At 34.2% G+C, this 19,079-nt stretch overlaps 1 protein-coding gene and 2 long non-coding RNA genes across 3 annotated transcripts in view; 1 reads left to right on the top strand and 2 right to left on the bottom strand.

The window, feature by feature from the left end:
* LOC134693833 (DDB1- and CUL4-associated factor 17-like) overlaps positions 1-18,645 on the top strand; it is a 29,844-nt gene extending 11,199 nt beyond the window's left edge. Inside the window, exons 10-15 of the mRNA XM_063554763.1 lie at positions 188-324; positions 6,763-6,878; positions 7,139-7,232; positions 8,456-8,536; positions 17,913-18,068; positions 18,411-18,645. Of these exons, the coding sequence (XP_063410833.1) occupies positions 188-324; positions 6,763-6,878; positions 7,139-7,232; positions 8,456-8,536; positions 17,913-18,068; positions 18,411-18,590 (764 nt within the window). The 3' untranslated portion in view covers positions 18,591-18,645. The remainder of the gene's footprint in view (positions 1-187; positions 325-6,762; positions 6,879-7,138; positions 7,233-8,455; positions 8,537-17,912; positions 18,069-18,410) is intronic.
* Positions 9,270-10,658, bottom strand: LOC134693834 (uncharacterized). The gene is made up of 2 exons (XR_010102492.1): positions 9,963-10,658; positions 9,270-9,423 (listed from the first exon to the last, which is right to left on the bottom strand). It is a non-coding gene; the product is annotated as an uncharacterized LOC134693834 (long non-coding RNA).
* On the bottom strand, positions 16,367-17,130 carry LOC134693835 (uncharacterized). The gene is made up of 2 exons (XR_010102493.1): positions 17,053-17,130; positions 16,367-16,520 (listed from the first exon to the last, which is right to left on the bottom strand). It is a non-coding gene; the product is annotated as an uncharacterized LOC134693835 (long non-coding RNA).
* Positions 18,646-19,079: the final 434 nt, after the last annotated feature.

The following is a 19,079-nucleotide window of genomic DNA, read 5'->3' as shown; positions in this document are numbered from 1 at the left end:
CTGTATAGATTATTTAATTAGTCAACATTGTCTTCAAATTGATTCTGGATAGACAAGACTGCAATTAAAAAACATTTTTTGAAAACAAAATGAATATTGACTAAACACCTTATTCTACTGCATGTGATTGTTAAAATATGAAAATTTGAAGTTGCTCGACCATTGATTGTTGCATTTTCCATTTCAGAATGTCCTCCAGTTCTGTTTTCAGTTTCTTGTTATGATCAAATAGTAGAGTTCAGCAACAAACCATTTCATTACCTGTATTCACCTGTTAAAACACCTGAGTACTTTGAAGTTCATTCCTTAGAAAATAAATCTTTGGTAAGACAACTTTATATACACTTTTATAACAATCCAATTCATTGGAAAACAGATCTTTAATAAGACAAAGTGTGTATTTTAGTCTGGACGCCATCTTGTGGAAAGACTGCAGACTGTTACATTACCCAATATAAATATAAATTGATAGCAGCTAGCCTCCTGCATTTAAATTCTTCTAGGTCTTTTTGATTCCATGTTATAGGTTAAAGACATGAGTAAATTATCAGTTTTACCTATATAGATTATTTTTGTGTTTCCAATCAGTCAACAAAATGGTTACCCTTTTTTTCCCTTTCAATGTTTACATTATCTTTTCTTTTTAATGGTTGAATTAAAGGTCATATGAAGACAGATTCAATGAGGTCTAATTATTCACTTGCAAGTGAATAATTCATCAGTGATGTTTCTTTGCTCATTTTGACAAAATTGAACTAAATTGGATGCTAAAAATTGTGAAGAATTTTCAGAACAAAATTTCAATAATCCATTTGTTTCAACTTGAACAAATTAAGTTCAACTTTTGATTTTTAAAATTTCCTGTTTGGTGGGAAAAAACTTTAAAAAAAGTTATTTTTGAACATTTTCCTCTACACTGCTAATTTTGCATAGGTACTTTTTCTGTACAAAAAATCTGTAGTACTGGAAAATTACTTTTAAAATATAGTACTTTTTTAGTACTTTAAATTTATTGTTATATTTTAGTACTTGTTTTTTACAGTACTTGATTTGTACTTCAAATTTTAAGTACTCAATTTGTACTTTAATTGTGTAGTACTAAATGTGTACCTCAAATATTAGGTACAAATCAAGTACTGTAAAAAACAGGTACCTAAATATTACAATAAATTTAAAGTACTAAAAAAGTACCATATTTTAAAAGTAATTTTCCAGTACCACAGATTTTTTGTACAGAAAAAGTACCTATGCAAAAGTAGCAGTGTAGGAAGCGATTTTTACGGCATTGCCATTTCTTTTCTCTAGGAAAAGTCTTGAGAGATATCTGCACCACGTTGTTTTATGAACCTTTAGTACATGTATGCCCTGCTGACTGCAAATTTTGGGGTCGATTAGACTTGTAGTTTCAGAGTATAACTGATAAGAAGGATGTGGATTTTTTTTTCAGAAGAGATGTAAGAACAATATTGAAATTCAATTCTTCTTGAATAATTGATCATAGGTCTTTCCTTCCATATTGTTTTAATGAAACTGTCATAAATAAACGGTCATACATATTGATTGATTGCTTGGTTGGTTGGTTGGTTTGTTTATTACTTAAACACTTGGGATAGGGTCTCTTGAAGCAAACGGAAAAAACTGAGATCTTGGACCCCGTATTGAACACACGAGACGGAAACATGCACTGATTTTTTGATTTTTTGATTGATTGGTTGGTTGGTTGGTTGGTTAAACATGTTGATTGGTTGATTAAACCCATTGGTTGGTTGGTTAAACACGTTAGATAGTGTTTCTTGAAACAAGCGAGAAAGAAACAAATGAGATCGTGGACTCCATATTAAACACATGAGACGGAAACATGCACTGATTGATTGATTGATTGATTTATTGGTTGGTTGAACACGTTGATTGGTTGATCAAACACATTCATTTGTAAGTGGGGGTAAAAAAAAAGGGGGGGGGGGGGGGGGTCCTAGGTTGTTTTTTTTTATATAAACGGAACATAATGGTTAAAATTGTCGTTTTACAATTTTAATCAATTGCTTCTAAAAAGCAATTGTAAACGGTCTTGCCCCCCCCTTTGAAACATGATTGATTGTTATGTGTGTGTGTGTGTGTGTTTGTTTGTTTGTTTGTTTGTCTGTTTGTTTGTTTCTGTAAGGGGTCTATATTTTTCCGGGGAAGTTTCATGTTTAGTTCGGAAAGTTTTTATTTTATTTCAGGTCCAGCGCGCGCGCCAGATTGAGGAGACATCACGTGACGCGGGTTGATAATAACGAAAACTCAGTCTTTTTATTTCTTTTCAGGTGGAGACGTTGAACAGACAACATCTATAGAGATGGAATGTACACAATGTAATTTCTTTTGTCATTGTAGGAAATTGACATTTCGGTCACAGTTCACCAGCAGTGCATGATTTGGATTTTATTGATCCGGTGTAACTTTAAAACACGCGTTGCATGCTTATTTTCTTGTAATGTACATTTTTCAGCACCAGTTTGTAACACAGATAAGTATTTTAATCTAGGAGAGGACATTTTATTTAAGGATTTCACTGAGATTTACGGCCCTGCACTGCTAATTTTGCATAGGTACTTTTTCTGTACAAAAAATCTGTAGTACTGGAAAATTACTTTTAAAATATAGTACTTTTTTAGTACTTTAAATTTATTGTAATATTTTAGTACTTGTTTTTTACAGTACTTGATTTGTACTTCAAATTTTAAGTACTCAATTTGTACTTTAATTGTGTAGTACTAAATGTGTACCTCAAATATTAGGTACAAATCAAGTACTGTCAAAAACAGGTACCTAAATATTACAATAAATTTAAAGTACTAAAAAAGTACCATATTTTAAAAGTAATTTTCCAGTACCACAGATTTTTTGTACAGAAAAAGTACCTATGCAAAAGTAGCAGTGTAGGAAGCGATTTTTACGGCATTGCCATTTCTTTTCTCTAGGAAAAGTCTTGAGAGATATCTGCACCACGTTGTTTTATGAACCTTTAGTACATGTATGCCCTGCTGACTGCAAATTTTGGGGTCGATTAGACTTGTAGTTTCAGAGTATAACTGATAAGAAGGATGTGGATTTTTTTTTTCAGAAGAGATGTAAGAACAATATTGAAATTCAATTCTTCTTGAATAATTGATCATAGGTCTTTCCTTCCATATTGTTTTAATGAAACTGTCATAAATAAACGGTCATACATATTGATTGATTGCTTGGTTGGTTGGTTGGTTTGTTTATTACTTAAACACTTGGGATAGGGTCTCTTGAAGCAACCGGAAAAAAACTGAGATCTTGGACCCCATATTGAACACACGAGACGGAAACATGCACTGATTTTTTGATTGATTGATTGATTGGTTGGTTGGTTGGTTGGTTAAACATGTTGATTGGTTGATTAAACCCGTTGGTTGGTTGGTTAAACACGTAAGATAGTGTTTCTTGAAACAAGCGAGAAAGAAACAAATGAGATCGTGGACTCCATATTAAACACATGAGACGGAAACATGCACTGATGATTGATTGATTGATTTATTGGTTGGTTGGTTGGTTGGTTGGTTGGTTGAACACGTTGATTGGTTGATCAAACACATTCATTTGTAAGTGGGGGTAAAAAAAAGGGGGGGGGGTCCTAGGGATTTTTTTTTTATATAAACGGAACAGAATGGTTAAAATTGTCGTTTTACAATTTAAATCAATTGCTTCTAAAAAGCAATTGTAAACGGTCTTGCCCCCCCTTTGAAACATGATTGATTGTTATGTGTGTGTGTGTGTGTGTTTGTTTGTTTGTTTGTTTGTCTGTTTGTTTGTTTCTGTAAGGGGTCTATATTTTTCCGGGGAAGTTTCATGTTTAGTTCGGAAAGTTTTTATTTTATTTCAGGTCCAGCGCGCGCGCCAGATTGAGGAGACATCACGTGACGCGGGTTAATAATAACGAAAACTCACTCTTTTTATTTCTTTTCAGGTGGAGACGTTGAACAGACAACATCTATAGAGATGGAATGTACACAATGTAATTTCTTTTGTCATTGTAGGAAATTGACATTTCGGTCACAGTTCACCAGCAGTGCATGATTTGGATTTTATTGATCCGGTGTAACTTTAAAACACGCGTTGCATGCTTATTTTCTTGTAATGTACATTTTTCAGCACCAGTTTGTAACACAGATAAGTATTTTAATCTAGGAGCGGACATTTTATTTTAGGATTTCACTGAGATTTACGGCCCTGCACTGCTAATTTTGCATAGGTACTTTTTCTGTACAAAAAATCTGTAGTACTGGAAAATTACTTTTAAAATATAGTACTTTTTTAGTACTTTAAATTTATTGTAATATTTTAGTACTTGTTTTTTACAGTACTTGATTTGTACTTCAAATTTTAAGTACTCAATTTGTACTTTAATTGTGTAGTACTAAATGTGTACCTCAAATATTAGGTACAAATCAAGTACTGTAAAAAAACAGGTACCTAAATATTACAATAAATTTAAAGTACTAAAAAAGTACCATATTTTAAAAGTAATTTTCCAGTACCACAGATTTTTTGTACAGAAAAAGTACCTATGCAAAAGTAGCAGTGTAGGAAGCGATTTTTACGGCATTGCCATTTCTTTTCTCTAGGAAAAGTCTTGAGAGATATCTGCACCACGTTGTTTTATGAACCTTTAGTACATGTATGCCCTGCTGACTGCAAATTTTGGGGTCGATTAGACTTGTAGTTTCAGAGTATAACTGATAAGAAGGATGTGGATTTTTTTTTCAGAAGAGATGTAAGAACAATATTGAAATTCAATTCTTCTTGAATAATTGATCATAGGTCTTTCCTTCCATATTGTTTTAATGAAACTGTCATAAATAAACGGTCATACATATTGATTGATTGCTTGGTTGGTTGGTTGGTTTGTTTATTACTTAAACACTTGGGATAGGGTCTCTTGAAGCAACCAGAAAAAACTGAGATCTTGGACCCCGTATTGAACACACGAGACGGAAACATGCACTGATTTTTTGATTGATTGATTGATTGGTTGGTTGGTTGATTGGTTAAACATGTTGATTGGTTGATTAAACCCGTTGGTTGGTTGGTTAAACATGTTAGATAGTGTTTCTTGAAACAAGCGAGAAAGAAACAAAGAGATCGTGGACTCCATATTAAACACATGAGACGGAAACATGCACTGATGATTGATTGATTGATTTATTGGTTGGTTGGTTGGTTGGTTGGTTGGTTGAACACGTTGATTGGTTGATCAAACACATTCATTTGTAAGTGGGGGTAAAAAAAAAGGGGGGGGGGGTCCTAGGGATTTTTTTTTTATATAAACGGAACAGAATGGTTAAAATTGTCGTTTTACAATTAAACGGTCTTGCCCCCCCTTTGAAACATGATTGATTGTTATGTGTGTGTGTGTGTGTGTTTGTTTGTTTGTTTGTTTGTCTGTTTGTTTGTTTCTGTAAGGGGTCTATATTTTTCCGGGGAAGTTTCATGTTTAGTTCGGAAAGTTTTTATTTTATTTCAGGTCCAGCGCGCGCGCCAGATTGAGGAGACATCACGTGACGCGGGTTGATAATAACGAAAACTCAGTCTTTTTATTTCTTTTCAGGTGGAGATGTTGAACAGACAACATCTATAGAGATGGAATGTACACAATGTAATTTCTTTTGTCATTGTAGGAAATTGACATTTCGGTCACAGTTCACCAGCAGTGCATGATTTGGATTTTATTGATCCGGTGTAACTTTAAAACACGCGTTGCATGCTTATTTTCTTGTAATGTACATTTTTCAGCACCAGTTTGTAACACAGATAAGTATTTTAATCTAGGAGCGGACATTTTATTTTAGGATTTCACTGAGATTTACGGCCCTGCACTGCTAATTTTGCATAGGTACTTTTTCTGTACAAAAAATCTGTAGTACTGGAAAATTACTTTTAAAATATAGTACTTTTTTAGTACTTTAAATTTATTGTAATATTTTAGTACTTGTTTTTTACAGTACTTGATTTGTACTTCAAATTTTAAGTACTCAATTTGTACTTTAAATGTGTACCTCAAATATTAGGTACAAATCAAGTACTGTAAAAAACAGGTACCTAAATATTACAATAAATTTAAAGTACTAAAAAAGTACCATATTTTAAAAGTAATTTTCCAGTACCACAGATTTTTTGTACAGAAAAAGTACCTATGCAAAAGTAGCAGTGTAGCTGATAATACTGTTGAATTTTGGTGATTTATTTATTTTCTCATTTTCAGCATCATACAGTAATACAAAACTTGTAATAACTGTATTCTTAATAAAATATTTTCTGGTTAAAGGACTTGAAATTTCAGTATCATCTAACACATTATATAATTCTTTATCGTTTTGAATTTTTAGATGTTTTTTATGCCCCACCTACGATAGTAGAGGGGCATTATGTTTTCTGGTCTGTGCATCCGTCCATCCGTCCGTCTGTCCATCCGTCCGTCTGTTCGTCCGTCTGTCCCGCTTCAGGTTAAAGTTTTTGGTCAAGGTAGTTTTTGATGAAGTTGAAGTCCAATCGACTTCAAACTTGGTACACATGTTCCCTATGATATGATCTTTCTAATTTTAATGCCAAATTAGAGATTTTACTCCAATTTCACGGTCCAATGAACATAGAAAACGATAGTGCGAGTGGGGCATTCGTGTACTGAGGACACATTCTTGTTTATTTCTAAGTATCATTACTTACTGAAAAGCTGAATGTATTGTTTATTTCCAGATAGAAAATGGCAGATTACAGACAGGGATTTTAGACTATGCAAATGATCGTTATCGAGCCACATTCTGGGATGATGATTCAGGAAGAGTTTTACACATAGCTACCTCAGTTGTCAGGTAATGTCAGAATAGATTTTTGTCCATCACTTCTGTAAAATCTGAGTATGCCTCAATATTTGCCACTGGACATTCACCAATGTATATATTTCTGTCAACACATCCCTATCTTATCTTTGCTTTCTCTCTAATTGTACAATATATCGAGAGCAAAAAATGGAAAAAAAAATGTATTTCTTGTTTCTTTCTATATTCCATAGCTTTTACAATAACTTCCTGTATTTTCTGATTTTCATTGTTTTCACATGTTTCTTTTATAGTTTTTATGACCTCACCATGGTGCCATCACAGGAAAATGGGAAAAGAATACTCAAGAAAAGTTTTGAAATGAACTTGTCAAAAGAAAAATCAAAGGTAAATTTGCTTAAAGTCTCTCATAATAATCAAATTTTTGTGATTTATCAGTAACCTTTCTGGTTCGTTTACAGGACATATACTTATAATTTAGGAATATGTGCATGCATTTATAAATGAATTATTTGCAACTCCCTTAAATGCAAATAACCCCCCCCCCCTTTTAGCTCACCTGGCCCTAAGGACCAAGTGCGCTTTTCGTATCACTTGGCGTCCGTCGTTGTCTGTCGTCGTTAACTTTTACAAAAAGCTTCTCCTCTGAAACTACTGGGCCAAATTAAACCAAACTTGGCCACAATCATCTTTGAGGTATCTTGTTTAAAAAATGTGTGGCGTGACCTGGCCAACCATGGCTAAAAATAGAACATAGGGGTAAAATGCAGTTTTTGGCTTATAACTCAAAAACCAAAGTATTTAGAGCAAATCTGACTGTGGTTAAATTGTTTATCAGGTCAAGATCTATCTGCCCTGAAACTTTCAGATGGATCGGACAACCCATTGTTGGGTTGCTGCCCCTGAATTGGTCATTTTAAGGAAATTTTGCAGTTTTTGGTTATTATCTTGAATATTATTATAGATAGAGATAAACTGTAAACAGCAATAATGTACAGCAAAGTAAGACCTAAAAATATGTCAACATGACCAAAATGGTCAGTTGACCCCCTAAGGAGTTATTTTTTTTCCTTTATAGTCAATTTTTAACAATTTTCATAAAATTTATAAATTTTTACTTACATTTTCCACTGAAACTTTGTTCATTATAGATCGAGATAATTGTAAGCAGCAAGAATGTTCAGTAAAGTAAGATGTACAAACATATCACCATCATCAAAACACAATTTTGTCATGAATCTATCTGCGTCCTTTGTTTAATATTCACATAGACCAAGGTGAGCGACACAGGCTCTTTAGAGCCTCTAGTTTAATGTCTTGCCAATGATAGCAGAGGATGATTTTGTTTTCTGGTCTGTACTGTGGATTCATTATTATTTATAGGATATCATTTTTTGTGGATATATTGAGTATAGGGAAACCTAGACTCTTAATGTTAATAGAAGTACTAATTGTCTATATTCTTATATACAGACTTCGACAAAAATACAAAATCAAATAATCATGAAAATACAATCATTCAGAAATCAACAAAGATGATTGAATTCACAGTATGTCCAAAGAGATTTGTAATATTTAATTTGCAATTGAATATTTGTATTTACTTACAGGAAGAATTTCCCTTTACATCAACAGGAAGGAAAGTTAGTAAGCCAAAGCGTCAAGATAGTGTAAATACTGTTTCAAATATGGTAATTCTTTTTTGATATTTTTTTATTTTAAATTTTGTTATATGACATTCAGACAAGGTAAGCTGTTGGTTTGGATCAAATTATTTAATTGAAAGTCATTTTTAAAAAGATTTCCGATGGAAAATATTGGTTTATTGATTGGGTGATGTAAGTCAGTCTGCAGCCAGACAGGCAGCTTCCAAATAGTGTCCATTCAATCATTTGAAAACACTTTCAAAGTCAAGTTCACTTTTAACCAACTTAGCTTTTATTTATTTTTAAGTTGTAAACGTTTAAATCACAAAAGTGAAACTTAGAGAGCTGTCAACAACTTTGATGTTGTTTTGATGAAATCTTTTCCAATTTATGTATGTTGTTTCTTGTTTCAAGGTCAAGTTTGATTTTCACAATTCTATCTGTTATTGTTATTTAGTTATTTACCTTTAAGGTAGACTTTCCATTTCTGAATGCTGCAAAAACATTTATTTCTTTTACTTTATCATGTTCGGCATGTATGTAGGGGAAAGAAATGTGTTTGAAAGCTTTTCACTATCAATGCAGATATTAAGATAAAAATATATCTTCATTCTATACAGTAATAATGCTAGCAACAGACATAAAAAAGACAACTACGCTATCTTATTCAAACTGTAATGTTGTAAGTTCAGAATTTTTTATTTTGCTGAAATTGCAACAGGATAGGTCTTGTAATGACTCCCATCTATTCTTTGCGGGCATTAAATAATGGACTTCATTAAAGATAACCGTTTTATTTATTGTCATATAATCCACTCTATTAACACAATGTAGCATGAATAACAAAGGTATGCTGGTGCTCAATGAATGATTACAAATGTTGACAGGTAAGTATAACTCCAAACTGAACGTGAACATCAAACGGTAAAAAGCTGAAAGAACAAATAAAAACTCAATATAAAACCTATCAATCAAAAAGATTTGCCAAAACATACAAAAATACAAAGTTGGCTTATGACAATAATTGTGTTCCATACATTCACATAAAAAATACAAGTATTAACAATATATCAAGTTTGGTGACATAACTGTGAGTCAAAACTGAGTGTGTACAGCTTTTAATGTGTTGAAAACTCGACAAGTATAAAAAATTATGTATGCAAATTATGACACGAATTGCTTTCCATACTTTAAAAATATCGAAATGAGGGGGGTGCTATGAATTATACAAAAATTACCAAAAAGGGTATTTGAATGTTTATAGAACATTTTTATAGTGTAAATGTTGTCTCTATGTGTTTACAAGTAATAACAAACGGTTGTGAAACAATAAAACAAATAATCTGGTGACGTGGCATATTTTGTCATCATTGTCATTTACCCAACGTTTTATACGTCATCAAAACACTATACATGTTTTATATGTTTACAATAAACAGTTCTTCAGATTGTCAATATGCTATAAACTTACACTGTGCCGGAATCTGGCAGATATATCAATAAATGATGCTGAATCATCAACGTGAGCATGTAAATATGGGGAAATTACAAAAGAGGGGAAAGTAACGAAGAAGATAGTAAATATAAGTCAACTTTCGGAAACATCATGAAATAATTACGGACGAGTCAGTACACTCCCCGTCTGGCATGCTATTTATGCCACTACACTATTCATAAGTTCTTGACAATAGCACAAGTTCTGTCACTGGTCTAATGAAGAAAGCTGGTTTCACACAGTCTTTGTCCACAGTACGCACTATACGAATTTCTACCTTACGTACTAAATTGTCAGCACTAGGGAATGTTTTAGTGACTATTCCCATTGGCCAACTTAAGCGATTAACTTGATTGTCCTTGAGCAACACGACATCTCCTTCTTGAATGTTTTCTCTTTCTTGAGTCCATTTCTGTCGAATTTGTAAAGTTTGCAAGTATTCCACTCGCCAACGTTTCCAGAAAACGTTCGAAAGGTATTGTACACGCTTCCACTGTGCATAATACATGTCTTTACAATCGAATGACACATCCTTTGGAATTAATACACTAGGCTTTTGAGTGATGATAAGATTAGGTGTTAGAGGTAATGGGTCATCAGAGTCCGTAGGTACACATGTTAACGGCCTGGAGTTAATTATCGCAGACACTTCCGCTAACAATGTTACTAACACTTCATGTGATAGTTCTTTTCCAGGAAGTTTTGATAACATAGAGTCCAGGATTGATCCTGTTGTTTTTATCATTCTTTCCCATATACCTCCCATATGAGATGAATGAGGTGAATTAAAATGCCACTCTATGCCATTATCATATAAATGTTCCTTTATTGGTCCATCTTCTACATTGATACTATCAATACCGAGTTGGTCAGTGGCTCCGACGAAATTAGTACCTCTGTCAGACCTAATTAGTTTTACTTCCCCTCGAATAGCTATGAAACGTTTGAAGGCGTTAATAAATGACGAGGAAGTCATTTCCTCTACTACTTCTAGGTGAACACCTCTTGTGACTAAACATGTAAAAATTACGGCCCAACGTTTTGAATTCGCAACGCCACCTCTAGTGCGTCGGCTTATGATAGACCAAGGTCCGAAGGTGTCGATACCTATAGATGTAAATGGTGTTTCAGGGATCACACGGTCCTCAGGCAAGTCAGCCATTTTTTGTTGTTCGGTATGCCTGCGAAGCTTGCGGCAAGTTATACACTTGTAAATTATTGATGAAACAAGACGCTTTTCACCTAATATCCAGTATCCTCCTGTTCGTATTGCTCCTGATGTAAATTGTCTTCCTTGGTGTTTTATCTTTTTATGAAAGTACCGAATTATCAAGGTTGCAATCCAATGTCTACTAGGTATTAAGATTGGATTCCTTTCATCGGGTCGTACATTTGCCATTTTGATACGTCCACCAACACGCAGAATGCCTTCACTGTCGATAAATGGACTTAACTGCAACAGTGCACTATTTCCACGGAGTGGCTTGCCATTTTTAATACAATGGATTTCGTCTGAAAAGATCTCGTTTTGCACAACTCTGACAACGAACATCTCTGCATCCCTGAATTGACACCTAGTTTCTTTTGAGATTCTATTAACAAGAAAGTTCTTTATCAGCGCAATTTATCTAACAAGTGACTTCCAGTTTCCAAATCTTTCGAATCGTTGTGATCCTAAGGAGAGTTTCTCAAGACTCGTTGTTTTTCTAGTTGTAATGTCAGGACGTATTTCGTTATCGGTGTCGGGATTGATCAGAGAAAATTTTTCAATAGTTTGATCGGCATCATTTTTTATCACCGGACCAGATAGCCATATACTATTTTCTAATTTCGAAGGAATAATTGATCGAGTTGCCAGATCGGCTGGGTTGCCATCTGTATGCACATAAGACCATTGCTCGGAATTTGACACTGTGTGGATTTTCGCAACACGGTTTGACACATAATTGTAAAATCGTCGTGATGAATTGAAGATGTACCCTAGTACAACTTTACTATCGGTATAATACTGAATATCAGACAAAGGTATATCTAACTGGTCGGATATTGTTTGTCCTATTTCTGTTGCTAGCAAAGCTCCACATAGTTCTAAGCGTGGAATCGTATGACTGTGACTGGGTGCAACCTTTGCCTTTCCCATAATAAAACCAAAATTCTTATCGTCATCTAGTTGTATGTAACCAACTGCGGCTATTGCCTTCTCTGATGCGTCTGAATAAATGTGTATCTTCCTTGTTTTCGCTAAAGTAAATGAAGTAGGTACAAACATCCTTTTGAATTTTACTGTTTCCAAATCAAAGAGTGACGTTCTTCAAGATTCCCACTCGTTGTAAACCTCTTTTCCGGTAACGGTTCATCCCACATGATCTGTCCTGTCATAACTGATCTGAGCAGTAATTTTCCTTTAATAGTTACTGGCGCTAAGTATCTAAGAGGATCAAATATACTGTTTATTGTTGACAATAATCCTCGACGAGTATACGGTTTGACATCTCTATCGATGTAGTACATGAAAGTATCAGTTTCAAGGTCCCAGTTCATACCAAGGCTATGTTGTATTGGAAGAATATCGGAACTTAGGTCGAGATCCTTAAGACTCTTTGCAAGATCTTCATTATCAAACGAATGCATAACTTCCTCAACATTTGAAGATATCTTGTGTAGTCGAATGTTACCAATAGATTTTAAAGCTGACTTAGTTCTCTTCATGAGATCAATTGCTTCGGCGCTAGAAGGTTTCGAAGTTAAACCATCATCAACGTAGAAATCTCTAGTGACAAAATCAAGCATATCGGAGCCAAACTCATTTTCTCCTTCCATGGCAGTTTTTCTAAGTCCGTATGACGCAATTGCAGGACTAGGACTATTGCCGAATACGTGCACACACATGCGATACACTGTTAGAGGTTTGTCAAAATCATTGTCGGTGTACCAGAAAAATCGTAGATAGTCTCTGTGTTTTTCATCAACTTTAAAACTGTAAAACATTTGTTCTATATCGCCCATGATGGCCACTTGCTCCCTACGGAAGCGGAGCAAAACACCGATAAGATTATTCGTCAAATCTGGTCCACTAAGCAACACATTGTTTAGAGACACTCCATCAAATTGTGCAGAGGAATCAAACACAGCACGAAGTTTCCAAGGTTTCTTGGGGTGATAAACCCCGAATATTGGCAAATACCATTGTTCCTGATCATCGTTGATATGTGGGGCCTTCGCAGCATGACCCTTTTCTAGAATTGTATTCATGAAAGTGAAGAAGTGTTCACGCTTCTGAAGATCTTTGCGAAGGTTTGCATCTAGACCTTTGGCTCTTTTCCATGCTAGATTTCTGTTATTTGGTAGAACTTGACGATCTTGTCGAAACGGTAATGGGGCTGACCAATTACCACTTGAGTCCTTCCAAAAGTTTGTCTCCATAGATTCTATAAATTCTCTGTCATCACGAGACAGTCCAGGTTTATCATCATCAGGACGGCGAATAAACACATCTTTGCCAATGTTGTCGTATGCACTTTCATTAACTTCAAGTGTACGCACTTCATCAATTTTAAGTTCACTTGTACACGGCGGAAATATCGATATTCTATCGGAAGAAAGTAAGTATGTCTTTTTAACACGAGTTTCGTCCGGATAGTGCAGTTTTCCGAGACAAGTTTCACCAATAACTGTCCATCCCAGAGGGAGTTTCTGTGCATAAGGCGCATTCCCAGATCCAATTCTTTGATCAAGCACGTGATGAGCAGAAATGAGATCACGTCCAATTAAGAGCAAGATTTCGGACTCTTCGTCAAGAGGTTCGATAAATTCAACGAGATCACTGAGATGATTATGAAACAAAACAACTTCCTGAGTAGGTATTTCGTCTTTAGAATCTGGAATGAGGTTACACTCTAAAATGTCAGGCACATGTAATTGAGTTTGTTTATCTAATGACTCGACGACTAAACCACTAAGCTTTCGACCAGATGCTTGAGATTTTCCGGAACATGTTGACAAGGTAAAATCAGAGACACTCGTTGATCCAAAGTAATCGAAGAGTTCCGATTTTCCTAAAGTCCTATTCGATTGATCGTCCATTAAAGCATATACTTTTAGCCTTCTATCAGGATTGTCACTACGATACACTTCTACCGGTATTATCTTTGCGCATGATTTGCCACCAAATTTATCCATGCAAATCTGTGTGCATGCTGATTGTATAGGAGTTTGAATTTCATGTTCCACATCAACAGGCTCCCCGCCATGACCTGATGGCCTTGTAGACTGTTGATCTCGATTTTTTATGTGCAGTGCTGTAGGGTGATCTGTTTTTCCACACTCCCCACATTTGATTGCGTTAGGACAGTTCCGTTTAAAATGTGATGCTGACAAGCAACATCCGAAACATAATTTGTTCAACTTCAAAAATTGTCTACGTTCTTGTATTGGCTTTGATTTGAATGTTCTACAATCATTAAGTGTATGGTTTGTACCATGAATCAAACATTTCTCACGAGGATCGACACTTTGACTCCTCTCATTTTTTGTTTCAGCGAAGTCTGTTTTCCTGGTACGAACGTCATTAAGTTTCCCTTTTGTTGTTGGTAGTTTATCCTTAAAACCAGTGTTTGCCTGTTGACTGTCATATAAAAAACTTGGATTGTTCTTTACCTTACTTTGTTGCTGAATAAACTGAGCAAATACATGAAATGGCGGATATATTGTTTTGTTTTTATCGTTATAATTAACGGCCATACTAGTCCATCGTTCTTGAAGCTGATATGGAAGCTTAGCTACGATTGGCGTTACACCAACTGATGAGTCAAAATAGGAAAATATAACCTTGTAATTGTCGTTTTCTTTCACAGATGATATCTCTGACAAGATGTCTGACAGATCATACAACTTAAAATAATCTTTGTTTGTAATGCGCGGAAAAGCTGATAGTTTTGTCTTGAGTGCACTATCGATAAGCTCTGGGCTACCATACCTTTCATTTAATCTCTCCCAGATTAGTTTTAGAGCTCTTGACGGATTGTTAGTATTCGCAGCTTTGATACTTTGAACTTGTGTTTTAGAACTAGGACCAGTCCACTTTAACAATAGGTCTATTTCCTCACTTGAATCTGCATCAATCTCTTTTACTATTTTATTGAAACTGTCCTTCCAAGATGGATAATACTCGGGTTTGTCATTAAAAATATTGAACCTTGACATTAAGAGATCACGTTTTAGCAAGAAACGTGTGAAATCAGTAGCAAGAGTTCTATCACTCGGATAAGGATGATTATCTGACGCATGCGTATCTGCAATAATATTTTTTCTGGGAATGAACGAGTTGGCGTGTGGGTCTAATGTTCCACTGACATGAGTGTTTTCTTGATCGATATGAGTTGAATGTTTGTTTTCTTTATCGATATGAAATGCGTCAGTGTTTTCTTTGTCGATCTCAACTGAACTTATTTGTTTCTGAACATGATTAATATATGCGGCAGTTTTTGATTTCGAATCAAGCGGTGGTTGATCAGGCAACACTTGTGACATATTTTCATCGCATTCATTTTGCAAAGCATTAGCCTCCGCTTCAACTGCTGCTGCTTCCTTCTGTCGAGAAAGCAGGTCTAAATCTGCTTCAATGTTGGCCTTCTTGCGTTCTACTTTTGCTGATTCTATCGACCTTTTCTCTTCTATAAGAGCCTTCTCCTTCAATAATAAAGTTTCTTTTTCTGCAAAATGAACTTTCACCTTTGCAGCTTCAGCTTTGGCCCTTGCTCTTGCAAGAACTGATGAAGAGGAGGAACTATGTGTTTTTCTGGATGAGTGGCTTCTCCTAGAACTTCTGCTAGCTAAGGAATTCTCTCTCTCTATAGCACGTAACTCATTAATGAATGTGTTCATTCGTTTACTTTCTGTTTCCACAAATTGCGGAAAATCTTGCATTTCACCTGATAGTTTATGAACTTCATCCATGCCTTCAGCAGTGTTCGTCCTCGAAAGAAAATCTAAGTATTCTTTACAAATTGTGTCATAACGTACAGTTCCACTCATGAATTCTGTTTTTAGCTCCTGTAATGATGTTAACTCATTTGAATACGGTTCAATGTTTCTTGCTAAAAGCTGAAGGTCACTTTTTACGATTTGCATTTTCAACAGAAATTTTCTTTGTTTGTTTTCAAAAAGTTCTTTACCACTCTCAGTAAGTGTGCGTAATCTTTTATCGGTATCCGCAGTGTTGATCATCTCGGATGTAGTACTTGACGCAGAGTCAATATTGTCTTCTATACCAGCCATCTTGAATGCCGGGTAAGTTATATCACTAGCCAAATAAATCTCCTTAGTCTTTTAACTGTAATGACTCCCATCTATTCTTTGCGGGCATTAAATAATGGACTTCATTAAAGATAACCGTTTTATTTATTGTCATATAATCCACTCTATTAACACAATGTAGCATGAATAACAAAGGTATGCTGGTGCTCAATGAATGATTACAAATGTTGACAGGTAAGTATAACTCCAAACTGAACGTGAACATCAAACGGTAAAAAGCTGAAAGAACAAATAAAAACTCAATATAAAACCTATCAATCAAAAAGATTTGCCAAAACATACAAAAATACAAAGTTGGCTTATGACACTAATTGTGTTCCATACATTCACATAAAAAATACAAGTATTAACAATATATCAAGTTTGGTAACATAACTGTGAGTCAAAACTGAGTGTGTACAGCTTTTAATGTGTTGAAAAGTATAAAAAAATTATGTATGCAAATTATGACACGAATTGCTTTCCATACTTTAAAAATATCGAAATGAGGGGGGTGCTATGAATTATACAAAAATTACCAAAAAGGGTATTTGAATGTTTATAGAACATTTTTATAGTGTAAATGTTGTCTCTATGTGTTTACAAGTAATAACAAACGGTTGTGAAACAATAAAACAAATAATCTGGTGACGTGGCATATTTTGTCATCATTGTCATTTACCCAACGTTTTATACGTCATCAAAACACTATACATGTTTTATATGTTTACAATAAACAGTTCTTCAGATTGTCAATATGCTATAAACTTACACTGTGCCGGAATCTGGCAGATATATCAATAAATGATGCTGAATCATCAACGTGAGCATGTAAATATGGGGAAATTACAAAAGAGGGGAAAGTTACGAAGAAGATAGTAAATATAAGTCAACTTTCGGAAACATCATGAAATAATTACGGACGAGTCAGTACAGGTCTCGAAAATTAAAAAATCTGATTTTAAATTTTTTGAGTTACATTGTATTTGCACGAATCAGTTTCTGCATTGCATTCAGTAATTCCCATTTCCTATCATTCAACAATCATAATACTAAATGGATGCAACAATTTTTGAATTTACAGGTTTTTTTACCCATTTTGACATCTGTTAACTAAAACTGTTGAAAAATGTTTAATGTTTACAGAAAAATGTAGTGCAGTTATAACAGTTAGAATCGAAGTAAAATCTCAAATTATTGCAAATATGTAATGGAAACTATTCATTGAAAATTATTGACAAAGACTCTACATAACATATCTATATCAAAATTGGAATCTTTTAGTTACAAAACATTTTGGACTGTAGGTGGCAGCCAAGGTTTTTCTAAAGATTTTTGGAGAATTTTATGTAATGTTATGAAAAGTACTGATTTATTTATCATAAAGCTTTTGAAAAAGACCCATTTACAAACCAAATTGGACCTTTTTTAATAATAAGCAAATGTTTTTTTTGGATGCTTTTTGAATTAAAAGTATAAGGATAGATTTATATTGACATTGGGTCTACAATGTTTGTGAGAACATGATGGGCAGGCCAGCCCTTCATTTATGACAAGCAGAACTGCTTGCTAAATATTAAGACAAAGTGTTGAAAAGTTCAACACTTAACATTGTTTTGATTTCCTTTGCAGACAATATACAATGTTGATTATGAGGATGAGCTTGACATAATATGTGTTACAGCAGTATATGATTGCTCCGATGAACCAAAAGGAGTCGTTTGTTTCTATGACAACAAAACTGGAACTCTTCTTAAAGAAATAGATATTGAAGAGCCATCCTCTGAGGTAAAGTTTTTTACAAGTGATTAGGGACATTCCATTTTGAATTTTCCTTGAAGTTCATTGTTTTTTGTGATTTTACTTTACTCACCCTTTCAATGAAGGGAGATGTTTGTTAAATTCATATTATGATTTTTTTCAAGCTCTCTGTTCAATTTAAATAAAAGCCAAATTGACAGCAATGATATTCAAGTTCAAGAAATTTTGTTCCTGGTTAAAATAAAATTTTACTTACAGGCACTGAATCTCTAAAAGATTAATGAAAGAATAAAAATTATGTTTGTAACTATACCCTGATAAACATTTATGCATTTATAACAGTCCTAATAAATATTTCTTTCTTTACAGATTAATGAACACAGGACTTTGATAGATCTTGACACAATCATACAGATAAACAAACTATGGTCTGGTACCTTCCATTGTAATGTGTATAGACTGACTAGTGATGAATCAGACAAACAGGAAGTAAATAACAAACCAGGAAGAAAAATATCTAGAACATATCATAGAACAAGAAATAGATGAATGTACACACCAGAAAGTTTTATAATTTTTATTGCTTTAGAATCAGTGATTGTTATCTGTGTTTTGTCTTCGGCTTGGAAGTGTCTTTTTTGTTAACTAACTTAAGTACATATTTCTACAAATAGATATTTGAAGATGTGGTATGAATGCCAATGAGACAACTCTCCATCCAAGACTAAACCATTATAGGTCAAAATATGGTTTTCAAGTCTGAATGCAAGTTCTACTATTTTCATATCCTAAAATCTGTGTATAGTCACTATAGTGCTTTTCTATACTTAATTCCCTACATTTGATTTTATACCCTGCTCCAACAGAGGGGGGAAATATATTGTTTTATCACTTCCTGTCTGTCCAACCTGTCAATGAAAAATGTGATGCATTTTTACTTCTATTGTTTGTTAATTTTTTGATTACCAAGTAGAGATTGCAGTGGTATCAATAATGAGCTGAACATCAAAATTATACTTCTTTTGAACTTCCCTTTCT

The sequence above is a fragment of the Mytilus trossulus genome, chromosome 12, assembly GCF_036588685.1.
Source record: "Mytilus trossulus isolate FHL-02 chromosome 12, PNRI_Mtr1.1.1.hap1, whole genome shotgun sequence".
Classification (NCBI taxonomy): domain Eukaryota; kingdom Metazoa; phylum Mollusca; class Bivalvia; order Mytilida; family Mytilidae; genus Mytilus; species Mytilus trossulus.
Note: the sequence above shows the minus strand (reverse complement) of the source record. Positions and strands in the feature narration are given on the sequence as shown.